Raw genomic sequence first — 20050 nt, forward strand, 5'->3', positions numbered from 1 at the left:
GTTCACAGCAGAACCCCTCACGCTCTTGACTATTAAATTAGACATGATTCTAATGGTGGTCACACAGTGGTTAAGAATCCAGAAAATAATATGGCAGAGAACTTTTTAAGAGGAAACACTCCAATGAGGGAAAACATGTGAAGTTGATACTATCACTCTAAAAAGGCCTGACAGTCTAAAATGAACCTAGAGACTAAGCCTTATACATATTAATAGGTTCCAAGGACATGAATATGTTATGAGAACAATAACTGACACTCTTCATGGTACTGAAATTGGTATGCCCAGAATCTTCTGTTTAGAAAAGAGAATGGTTAGAGCTTTTTGAAAGGGTTTCATTAAAAAAAAAAAAAAAAAAAAAAAAAAAAGATTAAAGTACATTTAAAATATAGTATATAAAGGGGTAAAACATATATTATCTGGAAAGTCATGGAAATCTATTTTTATTTTTTTAGATTTTAAAATAATATTTCTTAAAACCGACAGCCTATATAGAACCTCATCATAAACCATCATATTACAAAAATTTTTTTTTTAATTTTTTTATCAGAACTGCAATGCCTAGAAAAGTAGTATTTTTAGGCAGTACCAGCTTGGAAATATAAACTCTGATTTCATTTTTTTTTTAAAGATTTTATTTATTTATTCATGAGAATACACAGAGAGGAGAGAGAGAGAGGCAGAGACACAGGCAGAGGGAGAAGCAGGCTCCATGCAGGGAGCCCGACGTGGGACTCGATCCCGGGTCCCCAGAATCACGCCCTGAGCTGCAGGCGGCGCTAAACAGCTGAGCCACCAGGGCTGCCCTAAACTCTGATTTCAAAAGATGTTTCATAAACCTATTCACTGGTCAATAAAAGTTACTTTCTGAGATTTCAAATATTTTAGCTACTTTCTTTTTTTTTAAAGTTTTTATTTTAATCACTGGGTGCTTATCACAAAAAGTGCCTTAATTCCCATCACCTATTTCACCCATTCCCCAACCCACCTTCCCCTCTGGTAAACCATCAGTTTGTTCTCTATAATTAACAGTTTATTTCTTGGTTTCTCTCTTCCCCGCCCTTTGCTTGTTTTTTTTTTTTTTGTTTGTTTGTTTCTTAAATTCCTCACAAGAGTGAATGAAATCATACGGTATTGGTCTTTTTTTTTTTTTTCCGGTATTGGTCTTTGACTGACTTAAACCTCACTTAGCATTATACTCTCTAGCTCCATCCATGTTGCTGCAAATGGTAAGAATTCATTCTGTTTTATGGCTGAGTATTATTACATTATATATATATACATATATATATAATGTAATATATATAATGTGTGTGTGTGTGTGTGTGTGTGTATATATATATATATATATATATACCACATCTTCTTTATCCAATTATCTATGAATGGACTCTTGGGCTGCTTCTGTATATTGGCTATTGTAAATAATGTTGCTATAAACATCAGAATACATGTATCCTTTTGGATTAGTATTTCTGTATTCTTTGGGTGAATACCCAGTAGTGCAATTGCTGGATTGTAGGATAGTTCTACCTTTCACTTTTTATTTTTTTAAAAGATTTTATTTATTTATTGAATTTCTACTTTTCACTTTTTTTTTTTTTTTTAAGATTTTATTTATTCATGAGAGACACACACACACACACAGAGAGAGAGAGAGAGAGAGAGAGAGAGAGAGAAACACGGGCAGAGGGAGAAGCAGGCCCCATGCAGGGAGTCTGATGTGGGACTTGATCCGGGTCTCCAGGATCAGGCCCTGGGCTGAAAGCTGCGCTAAACCGCTAAACGTCTAAAATGAGCCACCCAGGCTGCCCTACTTTTTCACTTTTTGAGGAAACTCCACAATGCTTTCCAGAGTGGCTGCACCAGCTTGTATTCCCACCAATAGTGCACAAGGGATCATGTTTCTTTACATCCCCACCAACACCTGTTGTTTGTTTGTTTGTTTCTTTCTTTCTTTTTCTTTTTCTTTTTTTTTTTTTAAGTTTTATGTATTTATTTGTCAGGGAAAGAGAGCATAAGCAGGGGGATCAGCAGGCAGATGCAGCAAGGAACCTAACTTGGGACACCCTCCCAAGACCCTGGAAACATGACCTGAGCCGAAGGCAGATGCTTAACCAATTGAGCCACCTAGGTATCTCAATACCTGTTGTTTCTTTTGTTATTGATTTTAGCCATTCTGACAGCTGTGAGAGGATATCTCCTTGTAGTTTTGATTTGCATTTCCCTCATGATAAGTGATGTTGAGCATCTTTTTCTTTCTTTTTTGAGTGAGCCAGAGAAGGAATGTGCAGGAGGGTGGGGGGCAGAGGAAAAGGAGAGAAAGAAAATCCATGCTGGGCATGGCGCCTGATCCAGGGCTCGATTCACGACACTGAGATCATGACCAGGGCCAAAATCAAGAGTTGGATGCTAGCTGACTGAGTCACCCAGGCTCCCCAATGATGAGCATCTTTTCATGGTCTGTTGGCTGCCTGAATGTCTTTTTTTTTTTTTTTTTTAAGATTTTATTTATTTATTTATGAGAGACTCACAGAGAGAGAGAGAGGCAGAGACACAGGCAGAGGGAGAAGCAGGCTCCATGCAGGGAGCCCAACATGGGCCTGAATCCTGGTCTCCAGGACCCGGCCCTGGGCCAAAGGCGGTGCTGAACTGCTGAGCCACCCGGGCTGCCCAGAATGTCTTCTTTTTTTTTTTTTTTTTAATTTATTTATGATAGTCACACAGAGAGAGAGAGAGAGAGGCAGAGACACAGGCAGAGGGAGAAGCAGGCTCCATGCACCGGGAGCCCGAACGTGGGATTCGATCCCGGGTCTCCAGGATCGCGCCCTGGGCCAAAGGCAGGCGCCAAACCGCTGCGCCACCCAGGGATCCCCAGAATGTCTTCTTTAGAGAAACAACTGTGCATGTCTTCTGCTCATTTTTCAATTGGATTATTTGGTTTTTTGGGTGGTGAGTTTTCTAAATTCTTCATACAGTTTGGATGCTAACCCTTTATTAGATATTTCATTTATAAACATCTTCCCATTCTGTAGGGTGCCTTTTAGTTTTGTGGACTGTTTCCTTCTCTGTGGAAAAGCTTTTTGATATAGTCTCAACTATTTACTTTTGCTTGGAAAAGTCAGGAACATTTAAAAAAACATCCTGAATACTAGATAGTAACACATAATTATCTATTACCTCTGACCGATATAAGGCAGGAATCACAAATTCAAACACCAATTTAAAAAGAGAAAAGAAAAGCTTTACTTTTCTCAGATAAGAATCAAATACCAATTGTCCAAATGTAAAAAATCTAACAACTGAACTGACAGTATTTTGAAAATCTAATTGAAGTCATTAACTTACAGGAAGCAACCTGTCTACCTAGCAAGCTCAATTCTTTACAGTCTTCCTAGAATACCCAAAGTGAGTACACAGACTTACCGGTCAGCACTGCTTTGGCAGACGGGTCTGCTAAATCCAATGCTGTCCTTCCATCTGTATTTCGGATGGTTGGCTCAGCTCCATGCTGTAAGAGCACTGCAACATAGCAATACTACCTTTCAAAATGGTAATCATGACAATCTGATTTTAGTAAATCATCTCAAAAATTCTGGTCCAGGAGTCATCGAGTTATATAAAAGCCTTTCATATCCTGATAGTATGGTAAATGTTATATTTTAAAGATAAGAATATATAAAATATTGCATTATTTAATGTATAAGACACATTAAATAAATGTCCCCTAAGCTCAATGTCAGGTTTCCTTTGCTTTGTGACTAAGGACAGATAAGAGTATGTAAGGAAATAAAAGGCTACTTTGCTTGAAAGCTTGTTCTCTCATTCCAAATGTACACTTCCTATGTTAAAAAAAAAAAGTCCGATCATAACAAAAATGGAATTTCTAAAGCTATAGCCCAGGAATAGGGATCTGTGAAATTAAAAAAGGAAGAAAAAAAATCACACAGGTAAATTCTTTAAAAAAGAAAAGAAAAATACTCTTAGGGTTAGGGTTAAGAAACCCCAAATCAAAACCATTATATTACATCCTAGAGCACATAAAAAAAAGAAGACTTGTGCTATATTCTGTACTGTTAATTGTTATATAAAGATATTCTACCACACTAAGTAAGGTGCTGGGGAAAGACTGGCAAATACATGCAGAAAGGGAAGCCTACCTCCTGTTCTTTGACAGGGTTATATTCCTTCCACTCTACTACTACCTGTAATAGTGCTAATAGAAATAAAAATGTGAGCCGCATATGTAATTTAAATTTTTCTAGTAGCTACATTAAAAAAAATAAAAACATATTAAATTATTTTAAACACCTATTATTCAACCCAATACACCCAAAGTATTATCATTTCAATAATCTATTTATATTGTGATCAATATAAAATTGAGATTTTTACACACCTTTTTTTCAAAGTATGGTATATAAATCTGGTATGTAAAAAGTTTATCTCAAGCAATTAACCATATTACAAGTCCTCAGCTACCATACTGGACAGCACAGACCTATATTTGGAAAATCTTACATTATTAAAACTGATCATTTATATGTCTGAGACTCGGGAACTAGAAAAGGAATATGAGGGAGTAGCAACTTAGGTGATACATATGAAAGGAGAATTGGGCAGAAGTTACTAGGTAATGTGTTTTGTATCTTTATAAATGATCTAACTTGAACTAAGCTAGGGGCCAGTATAAATAGTGATCTGGGGCTCTGGGGTGAGAGAACAATTTTTAAGTTCAGCTTAGAGCACCTAGACTTTTTGTAGTGCAATGAGCTGATTTTTTTATCTGTTTCAAGGATTTCAACTGTCTCCGTTTTGCATCAGGAAACAGAGCTAAGGTACAGAGAGTCTAAAATCCCTGACTGGTAGGCTCAGAAAAGTCAATACCAGATTAATAAAAACTCTCAAACAAGCAATCTTTTCAGTGATAATTTTCTGTCAGTGATCAACCTGTCAGGCAAATTCTTTATCATTTGTTAAAGCATTCATTCTAAATGACTGATAATTTGTCCTTCAAATGCTTCTATACTTACTCTACCATTTCTATTCTACAACAACCTTACTTCATACCCTCATCATTTCTCATCTGGGTTATTCTAGTTTCCTAGCTGGTCCCCCTGATGCCCTTCAACCTAGCCCCCTATCAGATCATTCTTTTGAAAATATACTACTCTCATCAGATTGTTTCCTTAGAAGTCTTCAGTAATTCCACACCTACATAACACTATCAAGCTCTCTAGCCCACAATTCAAAGCTCTTTATAAAGAAGTCTACCTACCTTTTCAATCTTTCTCCCACTACTTCCTAGAAAGATTTCAGGAAGGAGCAATTTGACTCCAACCAAGTCACAGTATTCAGTTCCCTCTAACACTTCTGTTCACTTCCACCATGACTTTATCTGGTAGTGTATCTTATCTCCCAAGAGAATTAAATTTCTAGAGAACAGGAATTTTGTATTCTCTTCTTTAAAGAACTTGAGCTTAATATCATATAAAAACAGACATCCAGTAAGTAAAGGTTAGATTAAATCACAGTGTTCTTTAGTATTTAAATTCAGCCTGGCAGAATTTGATCATATTAACAAACGAGTCCAATTTAGATTAAGAATAGTTACAAACTGTTGCAGGAAAATTCTGGAAAGTAAATAGTCTTACCAATGCAAACATCAATTTTTCCTTTAATTGCAGCTTCATGGAGGGGGGTATAATTCCAATTATCACGAGCATTTGGGTCTGCACCATGTCGCAAAAGGAGACTGACTACTTCAGCATGACCAAAAGAACATGCATTATGAAGAGGAATAAGCCCTCCATCATCACGTGCTTGGACATTTGCACCATTCTGAAGTAAATATTCAACTACATCTTTCCTCCCAAAACCTAGAAGAAAACAAATTATCCACATTTTAGGTTGCCAAAGAAAATATATCAATCAGTATTTATAAGTATTAGCCATGCTAAAATTAAAATGTCTTTGGCTGAAGAAAAGACTCAACAATTCAAAAAATAACTGATGAAAAGAGGCTCTGAAATATATCACTAACTAATCTTAGTGAGAAAGCCAAAGGTCCCTCCCATGATTAGGTAATACAGCTGATCCTTGAACAACATGAGTTTGAACTGCATGGGTCCACTAATAAGCAGATGTTTTATGGTACTATAAATGTATTTTTCATTATTATTGTAAGAATATAGTATATAGTACATACACAAAATATGTATTACTTGACTATTATCAGTAAGGCTTCTGTGGTCACCAGGAGACTTTTAGCAGTTTTTTTTTTTTTTTTAAGATTTTATTTATTTATTAATGAGAGACCCAGGGAGAGAAAGAGAGAGAGGCAGAGACAGGCAGAGGGAGAAGCAGGCTCCATGCAGGGAGCCAGACATGGGACTCAATCCTGGGTCTCCAGGATCACGCCCTGGGCTGAAGGCAGCACTAAACCGCTGAGCCACTCAGACTGCTGGACTATTAGTAGCTAAGTTTTTGGGGAGTCAAAAGTTATATGCGGATTTCTGACTGCACAGGGGTCAACACTCCAATCCTCACATTGTTCAAGGGTCAACTGTACTACTAACTTCAGGGAAAGGTTATGAAGTAGATGACTAAAAGCCCAAAGTTCAAATGTTTCCCACTCTATAATAGCATTTTTTTAAAAGATTTTATTTATTCAGGAGAGACAGAGAGACAGAGAGAGAGGCAGAGACACAGGCAGAGGAAGAAGCAGGCTCCCTATGGGGAGCCTGCTGTGGGACCTGATCCCGGGACCTTGGGGGAATCACACCTCAAGCCAAAGGCAGACACTCAACCACTGAGTCATCCAGGCATCCCACTATAATAGCATTTCTAATTGGATATATAGAGTTCTGCATATTTAGTGTACATACATTTTCAGATGTTCTAAGTATAACTCTTGCTAGAATTATACATCTATCCCATAAAATAGTTCCAGTAAATTGGGGGACTATGAGAGAGCAACAAAAGAAACCTGCTTACAGTTTATATTTGTCTATGCAGTGAAGATAAAAGTGATCCTAGGAAAAAGTGTGATGTCTGGTGTCTTCAGAGGAACCCCAACTTTATCACATGCACAACACAAGCAACTTTTTTCTAGGTAGGAAGCCTCCTTTAGAAAGCCATGTCCTGCAGTTCTGCTGTAACTGCCCCCATATCAAACAAAATGAAAAAGTCCTACAACTCACTTATACTGGTTTACAGATTTAGTACCAATGAATTTCAACCTTTTATCATTCCAACAGCACTTAAAACCTTTTTACCACTAAAAAAAAAAAAAAAAAAAAGAATTTCAGGAATATCTTAAAGCAGATGGGGAAGTATTTGTGTGTGTTAGGAGAGAGAGGCCTTTCTCACTCATCTAAAGTTTTACCCCAATATTCTTAAAACCACCAAGGCTGAATACTGTTTTTCTGACTGGAGTAGAAGCTGAATGAGAAAGCAGAATTTTTTAAGGTGTATGTCCAGGACAGGCCTACTTGCAACTGAGGGAAGAATCAGATGGGTGGAAACATTAACTGGATTCTTTGTTTTGTTTTAATATTGCCAGGCTCTATGTCACAAAGTACATGTATGTCCATGTACATACATCTTTGTATCTCTGATTCTATTCTTCCTATTCTTAGCTCACAATTAAGATGTGGAGAAACAAAAGAGCCAATAATTTCAATACAATATGACTACAATAATAGAGGTATCTATAAAATGCTACTAGAGTCCAAAGAAGGGAATGCCTTAATTGGGAGAAAGCAGAGAATAAGAAGGACTATCTAAGGAGATTCCAGGAATGACATCTGAGCTGAAGGCTTATAGAAAAATTAAGGGGTCATTAGAATGAGGAAAGGAAAGGTGAGGGGAAGATCAGAGCAAGGGAAGAGAACTGGAGTCTAAGCAGAAGAAACAATGTACACAAGTGTGGAAGAATGAAAGAGTAAACATTCATAAAAGGACACAGAATGCCAATTAGGCAGATGCTAGATATAGAAGAACCTTTTATATGTTACGCTAAGGTAGCATCTGAATTTTGTCTTATCGAATAGTGAATTGTGTATTGTTTTTTTTGTTTTTTTTTTTTTTTTTTTTACAGATTTTATTTATTTATTCATGAGAAAGAGAGACAGAGAGAGAGAGAAGCAGAGGGAGAAGCAGGCTCCATGCAGGGACCCCGACACGGGACTCGATCCTGGGTCTCCAGGATCACGCTCTGGGCTGAAGGCGGCGCTAAATCGCTGAGCCACCCAGGCTGCCCGTGAATTGTGTTTTTAAAACTGTTTTCAGGCAGATTTTAATGGAATCATATTTTGTCTTTAAAAAATTTGAGATAAGGACACCTGAGTGACTCAGTGGTTGAGCATCTACCTTCAGCTCACGGCGTGATCCTGGGGCCAGGGATCAAGTCCCACATCGGGCTCCCTGCATGGAGCCTGCTTCTCCCTCTCCCTCTGCCTGTGTCTCTGCCTCTCTCTCTCTCATGAATATACAATCTTAGAAAAAAATTGAGATATAATTGACACAAAACATTATTAGTTTCAGGCACACAACATAATTAAATACTTATATATACTGTCAAGTGATCATCACATTAAGTCTAGTTAACATCCATCACCACACAAAATTGCACGTTTTCTTGTGATGAGAACTTTTAAGATCTCTCTTAGCAACTTTCAAATATATAGTGATTAACTATAGTCACCATACTGTACAATACATCCTCAGGACTTACTTATTTTGTAACTGGAAACTTGTATCTTTGGACCACCTTCACCCATGTACCCACCCCTCATTTCCCACTTCTGGCAACCACCAATCTGTTCTATGAGTTTGTGTTTGTTTTATTTTGTAAGATACCACAAATAGTGAAATCATACAATATTTCTTTCAAGTAAAAAAATGCACTTAATACACCTAACCCACTGAACATCAATCATAGCTTAAACTAGCCCACCTTAAATGAGCTCAAGAACACTTAGTCCTCAGTTCTAAACCATCTAACACAAAGCCTATTTTATATTACAGTGTTGGGTATCTCATGTAATTTATTGGATACTATACTGAAAGAGTAACATAATGTTGTATGTGTAAGTACAGCATGGCTTTAAATGAAATGGTTGTTCACCCTCCTGATTGCAAGGCTGACTGGGGTTGCAGCTCAATGCCCTCGTCTAGCATCATGAGTACTGTACTGCATAGTGCCAGCCCGGGAAAAGATCAATATTCAAAATCTGAAGTATGGATTCTACTGAATGCATACCACTTTTGCACCATTGTAAAATCATACAATCATAAGTCAAACCATCATCAGCTGTAGATCTATCTTCCTCTCTCATGGATAGTTGTTACCAATTTTTTGCTACTGTACACAATGTTGCCAGAAGTAACTAAAGAGAGAACAGAAAACTGACAGTATCTGGTAACTTCTTTAATTTGGGGACAGAGAAGGAATGGGGGTAACTACCAAATCTCTGAGAAACAAAACAAAATAGGTTTTGTGGGTAAAGATGATTTGGTTTTGGAAATGCTTAGTAAGGTGCTTGTGGATCAAATACCATGGAGAAAGTTCTGCAGATCCAGACTCATGAAACCAGTATTAACCAGAGCTGTGACCATCAAGATGGCATTTGAAGCCATGCATGAAAATAAATGAGGCTGACTATAAAGCACTAGTTTTCTTCCTGTTGTGTTGAAAGAAGTGGACTTTCTATCAAAAATCTATCCTTTCTCATCTTGCACTTTAGTCCCTTCACACTTTCTCAAGGTCTTTTTTCTCTCCCTACTCCCAACAATCTCTCCCTTTCTACTAGATCATTCCTGACAGTCAGTAAACATGTTCTACATCTTCCATTTTATAAAAAATATTCTCCGTAAATTCAAATTTCCATTTCACTGCTCCCCTGCATAATCAAATCTCTAAAAGCTGTCACCAATTCTATCTCCTATTCACTGTTCTTCTAAATCTAATCTGGCTTCTGCTTTTTCCCTTACAACTGCTTTCATCAAGGTCATTTAAAATCTCCATGTTGCCAAATCCAAAGGACACGTCTGTCTTCATTTGACTAGACCTCTTAACAACATCTGGCAACTAAGTACTCCCTCCTTTGCTGAAACAGCCTCTCTAAAATTTCCATTTCATCATATGCTCCTGGTTTTCCTTCTGTTTCATCCATTCATTTACCAAATGATCAGGGAATATGTACTATGTGACAGACATTTTTTGGTGCTGGGACATGCTAGTGAACAAGAGACCAAATCCCTGCCTTTAAGGAACTTCTATTCTAGGGAGATGGGGGGTGGGGGTGGGGGAGATGAGCAATAAATACAAAAAATAAATGTCAGAAGGTAACAGGAAAAAGCAGAATAAGGAGTGATCAGGGTGTGTGTATGCAGGTGAGTTATAAAGCTGAATAGGGAGGTCATCACAGGTGTTGCTGAAATGGTAACATTTGATCAAAGACTTGAAAGACAGAAAGTTAGCCTTACCAATTATTAGCCAACAGGAAGGCCAGAGTGACCAAAGTGGAGTGAGAAAGCAGCAGCAAAGTAGGAGAGGAGGTTAGAAGTAATGGGGGCCAGATCTAGAGGCTCGAGGACCACTCTAAGAATCTGGTGGCAATTGTCAGAATAATTAGTGGCAGATTCCAGATACTCGAAGGTAGAGCCAGTATAGTTTCTCATGGATTAGATTTGGGATGAGGGTATGGGTGAAAAGGTGAGAGTGTGAGAGAGAAGTCATGGATGATTTTTGGACTGAGAAACAGGAGTGGAGCTGGCATCAACTTAGAGGGGAAGGCTACAGACAAAAGAGGTTAGTGGCAGAAGAGGAGCTGTTCAAACCTTGGACAGTTCTTATCTATCTGATGAGGCCTTCTTGCCTTCCCTACCCAATTTCTAAACATCAGCATTCCTCAAGACTCAGTTCTCTATCCCTTCTTCCCTTTTTAAATGATCTCATCTACTCCCCTGGCATTAAGTACCATTTAGATACACAACCTCCAAATTTAAACCTCCCATCTAGTTAGATTTCTCACCTGAATTCCAGACGGTTTACTGGACATATCTCCACCTGGATAATTCAAAGGCACCGCAAACTCAGTATGTTCCCAAATTACTCTTTATTTCCAATGACCCTTGCTCTGACCCAAACACTATTGTCTCTGAACTATTGCAACAGTCTCCTAATTGGGCCTCTCCATTTTTGTCCCCAGTGACCTTTTAAAAACAATAATCTGGGGGCGCCTGGGTAGTTCAGTCAGTTAAGCATCCAATTTTTGATGTCAGCTCCGGTCTCAATCTCAGGATTGTGAGTTCAGGCCCCACATTGGGCTCTACACTGTGTGGAGCCTACATTACAAAACAACAACTACAGGGATCCCTGGGTGGCGCAGTGGTTTGGCGCCTGCCTTTGGCCCAGGGCGCGATCCTGGAGACCCGGGATCGAATCCCATGTTGGGCTCCCGGTGCATGGAGCCTGCTTCTCCCTCTGCCTGTGTCTCTGCCTCTCTCTCTCTCTATCATAAATAAATAAAAATTAAAAAAACAAACAAACAAAAAACAAAAACCAAATCAAGTTATTTAAATTAAACCATGATACAATGATATATGTAATCAACATATTATCAATGATATTTCTTTAAATACTTCATTGGCTTCCCAGTAATGCTCACAGAATTAAATTCAATCACTCTACTGTGTCCTACAAGGCCTGCTGCATGAACTGGCTCTTATCTACTTCTCTAACTTTATTTCATATCACTCTTCACTTTCCGAACTATGATCTAGCTTTCTTTCAGATTTTCAAGTATGCCAACGTTACTTCAGGAACTTGGTACATGCTGCCTTTCTGCTTGGACTGCTCCTCCCCTGTTCTCTGCATTTCTTACTACTCACTGTAGTCGTCTCTCACTATTCATTCCTTCCACTTATTGTCTAATCTGTTTAAATGTCACCACCTTAAGGAGGCCATTCCTGACCATCCTACCTAAAGCAGTCCATTCTACCCACTGGTATTACTTCCTATCTCCTTCTCTTCTCTGCTAGCATGCAAAATGCAGAAAAATGGGGATTTTTGTCTTTGTTGTTCATGGCAATGTTCCCTGGCACTAAAATTCGAATTTACTATTTACTTATCAAGCCTGGATTGTTAAGTTCCATAAAAGGCAGGAACCATGTCTTAGTTTATCATTACTTTCTCAGTGTCCTTCACACTGTGTGGCACATAGCAATTTATTGATATTTATTGAATTAATATATCATAGTAGGAGAAAAGGAGACTGAGAAGTAAAATTAAGAAAGAATGAGACTGCAGAAGCCAAGAGGGAAAATTTTAAGGAGAAAAAGGCCAAAATCTCTTGCCACTATGCTCTGACTTGAGTCTTCCTTATCTCTGCTTGGGCATCATTGATTTTACTGTCCTCTCCAAGTTAAGCCATCCACAGTTGCCCCAATTAATGGTTCTGCTATCCCAGTCATTCAGCACTCACTGGAGGAAATACTTTTGGAAAAGAACTCTTAAACTGGAGAGTAAGAGAAAAGTAATCAGAACAAAGAAAAATTAGAAAAAGTACCTCTTCTTTTGGAAAGTTACTCGATGTGCCCAAGCACTTTTAGAAGGATCACTATTTCTTTGGTGGTTAATCAACACATCTGAAGTAATCAAAATGGTGACTCACAGGCTAACTTCTCAAAAAAGACGAGATGGACACAGACATAACTTTAGTTGAACATGTAGTTGTTGCAATAGATAGTGTCAATTAGGAAGATATCTGTCCTAAAGAATTGGGTGATCTAGCTGAAGAAAGGTCAAATAGTAGCCTTTTGTTAAAATATCATTTGGGAAGAGAAGAGGGTTGCTTAAAACCAGAGTTAAAGGATTCAATATTGACACGTGAATGAATACTACACTGAATACTAAAACTGAAGTTTTAGCTGGGGAGAAGATATGGGTGGAAATGGTCAAGTTATTGTATCTACATAGTTACCAACAGTCCAAGACATAGGTGACAAGTTCAATAACTCTGCACCAACATGATTCCCTGGCCATTAGATCATTGAAACCTGTCTGGAAACTGACAGCACAAATGAGCACATTTTTAAAGTTACATCGTAATAACTATGTGAGTGGAGGTCAATGTTGCTATCCTCAGAGAGATGAAGAGTCTAAAGGTACACTTTGGCTTGAAAAACAAAATTATTTAGAGGGGATCAGTAGGTAGTTTTTGCCAAACTCCCAAAATTTATTGTTGGGAGTTTGGTAAAACTTTTAGATTTAAAATGCTTCCCAAACTCTAAAGTCTAATCTTTGATGAAATCCTCATTCTTACGGTCTCAAGAACAGTTCAAAGTCTTCTGGTAAGTAGTCTTTTAAAAAAAAAAAAATTCTTTACAGGTATATATATATATATATTTTTTTAATTTTTATTTATTTATGATAGGCACACAGTGAGAAAGAGAGAGGCACAGACACAGGCAGAGGGAGAAGCAGGCTCCATGCACCGGGGGCCTGGCGTGGGATTCGATCCCGGGTCTCCAGGATCGCGCGCCCTGGGCCAAAGGCAGGGGCTAAACCGCTGTGCCACCCAGGGATCCCTGCAGGTATATTTTGATTATGTTCTCACTAGCCAGGTAAAAACATGAGAAGGCATATCCTTATAAGAGTTAATGCCAATCTCCAAATCCTAAGGATCTCTTTACAAAGGTATCAGAAGCCTAAAGTTAGTCATAGATGCTCAGGATACACTGCAGCCTATTTTATAATTATGGAACAGCACTCATCTTCAAATACTGCTCCACATTTGAAAATACTGATGAAATTATACATTGAGTTTGAATTCACTAAAAAGCACCAACAGGGAAACAAAACAGGCTTACTTGGAAAGTAAATTTGCTGATCAATAAACTGTGTCACTTAACAGTAGATATTATGTCCTGCTCATTTCTGTTCACTGGCCAAAGCCAGTATCTGGCATATATCAGGACTTGATCAATATTTGTTTAGTACAGTCTAATACTTTGTTGAAACAGTAAGCAAATGACCCTCACAAGAGAATATGCAGTTGATGATTTGCTACCATTATAGAGTCTATATAATTTTTTTCTCATCAAATTTCACTACAATCTAGGTGCCGTCAGTTTCAGGACTATTGCCAACCATGACTATTGTTAACAATATCTTATTTTGCTACTATTACTAAAACATGTTTTCATCTGAATGGCTTCCAAAAAGCAGTAGACGTCACAATAGAAAAACCAATTTGGACTCTTTTCACCAGAGAGCTGTGACCACTTCCCCCCTTTTTTACAGTCCAAAAATGGGATGGGCCATTGATATAACTCATCCAACAGAAATAACAGTGATGTCTAGGCTGGTGTCACACAGGGCTTTGCCAAAAGGAAAAGTTCAGAAACAGAAAATGTAAACAAATGCCATGAGACAGAGAAGGGTCTTGCAGTCTGGGAATTGGGAATATATAATCAAGCAGTCTTCAGCTTTAACTTACACAGCTAGGACTCATCAGATTTTTCTAAGGGATGTCATTTTAAACCTCTCATTTACTATTAACCTTAGTTTACTAAGATCCAGAAAAGGGGGACCCCTGGGTAGCTCAGCGGTTGAGTGTCTGCCTTCAGCTCAGGGTGTGATCCTGGGGTACCGGGATAGAGTCCTGCATCAGGCTCCCTGCATGGAGCCTGCTTCTCCCTCTGCTTATGTCTCTGCCTCTATGTATCTCATGAATAAATAAATAAAATATTTTTTAAAAATCCAGAAAAGGTATCTTCCATATATACTTCTTTAGAATGAGGAATACAAGGAATAAGATTTTGCCCAGCTCAAACTGGGACAGATGAGGAGAAACTTGGAAAAGAATGCCAATGGCCTCTGGGTTGATCAAATCCTGACAATCTGAATGGGAAAGTACTGAAACAAGTACTCCAAACTAGTTATTATTGAGGTCAATTTCTAAATCCAACAAGATCTGAAGAAAGAGTTGTAGCTCAAGTCTTGATAATACAGGGGGAAAGCTGATAAATCAAGAAAGATTCTGAATTCTTAGACTGGTCTTTACTTGGTATTGGGGTTTTTGACTGATGCAGGATTTAATCATTTCCCATAACAAAAACAAATCCTGGAAACAATCTATAATTCTAGTCCTAGGTAAGGAATATGTGTCCATTTTGTGCATCTCCTGTAATTATAGCATTGGCCTATAGTCAAAAGGTAGGAAATGCTATTGAAATGTTTTTGGAGATCTTCGACAGCACCATTTTGGGAAAGGATGTCAATGGCAATCACAAAGGCTATGATATCTTTGGTAGCTGAGTCTTAAAACATTCAAATTGAGGTAAACATTCTACTTTCTTAGACCAGCCCAAGATTCTGCCCTTTTGGTCCAATTGCCCACCCTTTCTACAACATCTCCAAAAGATGTCAATCCAACCACTGTTTGGACACTTCCAGCCAATTCCACAGTTGAACAGACGTTAAAGGCAGTGTGACTTCTTGTAACCTTTCACCTACTGGCCTTGGTTTTGATTGCCCAAGCCAAGCCACACAAATCATATCCATTTTCCACTTCACTTTTCTACTCATCTTCTACACATGTAAAGACAGTGGCATTATCTAACCTTAGTCTTCTTTCATTTCTTAAGTAACTACTTTTCTTATCTGTTGCTTTTATAATAAATTCCAGATGTTTTAATTCCACTTCCCTCCTCTAAATAAAAAACAAAACCAGGAGCACCTGGGTAGCTCAGTTGGTTGAGCTGCCAGACTCTTCATTTCAGCACAGGGTCATTAGATTGAGCCCCACACTTGGTGGGGAGTGTGCTTGAGATTCTCCCTTTCCCTCTGCCTCTTGCCCCTCTCCTGGCTCACATGCTTTTCCCTCTCTCTCAAATAAATACATTTAAAAACAAAAACAGGAGACGCCTGGGTGGCTGAGCGTCTGCCTTTGGATCAGGTCATAATCTTGGTGTCGGGTCCTGCATCAGGCTCCCCAGAGGGAGCCTGCTTCTCCCTCTGCCTGTGTCTCTGTCTTCCCTCCATGTCTCTCATGAATAAATAAACAATCTTAAAAACAAAACAAACACCAACCATCCCAAAACCCTCTTATATGTAATTTATACAACTGAATATAACTGAAATTCAGTCTAATACCATGCAGATGTCTGAATAGCATATAAATACAAAAATGTTACCTTCTTTAGCTAGAACTGTACAATGCAAGCTCTTTTCACCTTGTCATTCTCCAATAACATATAAATATGTACCCCATCTCTTTCCACCATCTCTATATGTGAATTCCTTAAACCCAATAAATGTTTTACCTATTTCTCTACTGAATGATACTTCTCTGCACACCCCAAAGACTGAGGCCATGGAATTCTATCACTACCCCAAACCCCAATGGAAGATTCTAGAGAATGCTATGTATTTCTTTTTTTGGCTATGACAGACAACATGACTTTCTCCCAAAGTTTCTCTTTATTTTTCAGAAATAAATTCAGATAACCAATCTCCTTTATGAAACCTGCTGTTTTCTAAGGGATTTTACTGTTAAGAATTTCAGATGCTATTGCTTTTAGCAAAATTAGAGCTGCAGCCTCCCTATCCATCAACCTGCCTCTAAAAGTTTTGTGATATATTACAAAAAAAATTATATCCTCTGTGTGTGGTGGGGGATTGAACAGAAAACAATTTTTCTCATAAGAAATGGCTTCTGAAGGGGCACCTGGGTGGCTCAGTCTGTTAGGTGTCCAACTCTTGATTTTGGCTCAGGTCATGATCTCAGAGTCATGAGTTCAAGCCCCACATTGGGGTCAAGCTCAGGGCAGAGTCTGCTTGAGATTCTCTCTCTTCCTCTGCCTCCCCCCACACTCTGTGCTCTCTCCCTGCTCTCTAAAATAAATAAATAAATAAATAAATAAATAAATAAATAAATAAATAAATAAATAAATAAATAAATAAATGTTAAAAATGGCTTCTCAAATCATTTAGCTAGAAGAAATGCAATCTATTTTAATAATAAAAAACACCAAGTTGAAGAAATGTTCCTATTTATGTTATTTTTCATTAACAGAACTTAACTCCTTGGGAGTAGACTACTGGGAGCAAATGACTATTCTTTTAATTTAAACATTTTAGATGAAAAGACAGACTAAATTTTTTCTAAACTGTTCTCTTATCATGATTCATTTCCTTGCTGCACAGATCTCTCATTCTTATTCCTTGGAAATCAAAACAGAAAGACAAAAATGTGTCTCCTGCTCCCAAAAAACCTCCAAATGTTAATTGGTTTAAAACAAACACCCACCCCCCAAGCTTATCCTACAATGTACAAACACAAGAAACTGCTTGGTCAGGCAGTTTCACAGTCCCCACACCTACACTGAGTTTCCAATGGCATGTTTACATGCACGTTAATATGACTGACACTATCTACAGAAGATTATAAAATACATTTTCCACATATAGGAGAAAATGCAGCTGGATGAATTTATTTAAAAATTAAAATAGGTTCTCTCATTAATGAATAACTCAGACTGAATTTACAAAGCTAATTTTTTTAAGTTTCTTATATGCTTGGGTTTAAATGCAGGGCTTTTAATGCTCGTTTACTGTACGCCATTAGACATTTTTATTACTCTGCTTTTACACCTTGAATTATTGGTTGTATAACCTGTACCAGATAATTTGGGTAAATAGTGAGATAGGTTAGTTCCCAAAACAAATTTTCCATTTCAGTCTGAGCCACATCAAATCTATGTAAAAAAGTGCTTTGAAATGTTGGGACAGAACTAAGGGTAGGACGGTGGAGGAGGAACAAAGTCAATAAAAAGCTAATCCCATAACCTCTAAATATTACTATTTTCAGATGTGAACTCATTAATACACCAAATTCTTGAAAGGTAGCAACTAAGATCTTGCTTAGCTATTTTTATCCCACAGATCAAGTGAACAGAATCTAAGTAACACTACCCTTTGGATTACTTATCAGTTATGATAGTTTGCCAAATCAGTTGTTTAAATGTTGATTACACGGCTAAACAGGACAATCCAAAACAGCTGAGAAAAGACAGCACTGATCACCAAAATTTTAAGCAAAATGGCAAACAGGTGAGATTTGACTTCAGTGTTTTTCTCCTTTCCCTTTCTGCTACCCACAGGCTGTTTCTAGCTATCTCACCCAACTTCCCTCTTAAAAAGGCTCCCCAACAGGAACCTGACAAAATTGTAACTGATAAAGCATACCTTCTAGTATTCAGATTTTAAAATAAGGACAAATTAAAGCAAACAAATCAAGTAAAAGCAATGTCTGTGAACAAGGAAATTTTTCTTACACTTTCTCTCATTGTGCCTACTCCAAAAGACGGGTATCATTTTACATTTCGAAATTTTACATTTTCGAAAAACTATTTTAAATAATCATGTAATACAAAATGAAAAAAACAAGATTATTACAAGCATGAGAACCTACTCCCATTTTCAATCAGGATATAGTTAGAATCTCTTCTCCAAGTGAGAAGTATAAATGCTTTATGGAAATATACGGTCTCACCCCAGTTCTTCTAGATTCTTCAATTAAACTTAATACCTTTATATCACAAAGTCAATCTAGTAAATATTAAAGGAAAAGTAATTCAAACGATCTAAATCTCAGAATAAGGCGAGGTTGGCCCCAACTTTAATTCTAGGTCTAAGCTAAAGTACCTGCACTACCTTTTCCTCTCATCCTCCACTAGTATATGTAGCAGCCACGACCCACCCACACCCACCTTAAGTGAGATCTCAGTTCGCCCAAACGACTACTTGCAGTTCTAGACTCTCTAAATCTTGCTAATGACTGACTACCCCGCTAAACCCGTTAACAATAATGTGTCAATGGCTAATTAAGCGACCCCGTAAATTACATCCTTGCATTTTACAAAGGCCTTTAAGCCCTTAACCCAAAGGACTGACAACAGTCATAGTGGAACTTGCAAGAAAGACAGATTTTGGAGATAATTGGCCTTTCAAATCACAAGGTCTAAGTTCCCTACTCTTTCTTGTGTATGGAAGCCTTTCTAGAGTAGCAAGACCGGAAGTTGGTACAGGTATTGTTGATACTAAACAAAGCAAAAAAAAAAAAAATTCCAGTTGAGTGGGGCACGCTCGCCCCCTAGCCCCATGTCCTCGCTCAGTCCCCAACCAACGAGAGCGGGGTGACCAGCAGCGGAGTCCGAGGCGGACAGACGGGGGCAGAGGGGCAGAGTGTTTGGTTTCAGGCCCGAGAGCCGGGACGGGCAGGTGGGGTGCAGGGCGAGGCGAGGCGAGGCCGGCGTGGGTCCCGGTTACCTGCGGCGAAGTGGAGCGGGGTGGATTTCCTGCCAGCCGTGTCGCGGCTGTTCACCTTCTCCGGGGTCACTAGTCTCTTGACTCGCTCCACGTCCCCGTTGCGGCACGCCTCGAACAGCTCGCGGGCGCCTGGCTCCACGGCCTCGGCCGCCGCGCCAGCGCAGGCCGCGCCCCCGCCGGCGCAGCGGCGGCCCGACATGATCCTGGCCGCCGCCGCCGCCAGCAGCAGCGCGAGCAACCGCAGCAGGAGCCCCGGCCCTGCGAGCAAGAGGGCGAGGCCCCCTGAAGGAGACGCGCACAGGGCCCGGGCCGCTCGGCTCCCTGCTGTCACCGGGCTCGGCGCAGTCCCATGGCCGCGCCACCGCCCGGCCCTCGCTCGGCCCCGCGACCCCCGGCTGCCCCTCGGTGGCGGAGGCAGCGCGACCCCGCCGTTCCAGCCCTGAAGCGACGCGGCAGCGGAAGCTGGCAAGGCCCCTCCTGCCAGGTCCGCGGAGCCCTGGGAGGGCCGGTGACGTGGTGCCGCGCGTGCGCAGCGATCGGAGACCGGCCCGACCGATTTCCGCGCCGAGGCCGCGCGGAGGGGTTTGTGGGTAATGTGAGGCGAGGCTCTTCGGCGGCTGGAGGAGAAGGGGCTTCGTCCCACCGCCATCTTTGCAGTGGGTCAGGCTGAAGCCGGGTGGTTTTGTTTCGCTTTGTTAAGGCATGGAT

The 20050-nt window shown here is 39.5% G+C and overlaps 1 protein-coding gene across 3 annotated transcripts in view; it reads right to left on the reverse strand.

Annotated features, from left to right (window-relative positions):
- Positions 1-19556, reverse strand: part of TNKS2 (tankyrase 2) — a 68067-nt gene extending 48511 nt beyond the window's left edge. For all 3 annotated transcript variants that reach the window (XM_077878416.1, XM_077878415.1, XM_077878417.1), the window contains exons 1-3: positions 19343-19556; positions 5655-5879; positions 3427-3522 (exon numbers count right to left, since the gene is read on the reverse strand). In XM_077878416.1, the coding sequence (XP_077734542.1) occupies positions 3427-3522; positions 5655-5879; positions 19343-19541 (520 nt within the window). In that variant the 5' untranslated portion in view covers positions 19542-19556. The remainder of the gene's footprint in view (positions 1-3426; positions 3523-5654; positions 5880-19342) is intronic.
- Between the last annotated feature and the right edge of the window lie 494 nt (positions 19557-20050).

Source organism: Canis aureus, chromosome 29 (assembly GCF_053574225.1).
Source record: "Canis aureus isolate CA01 chromosome 29, VMU_Caureus_v.1.0, whole genome shotgun sequence".
In the NCBI taxonomy this organism is placed as follows: Eukaryota; Metazoa; Chordata; class Mammalia; order Carnivora; family Canidae; genus Canis; species Canis aureus.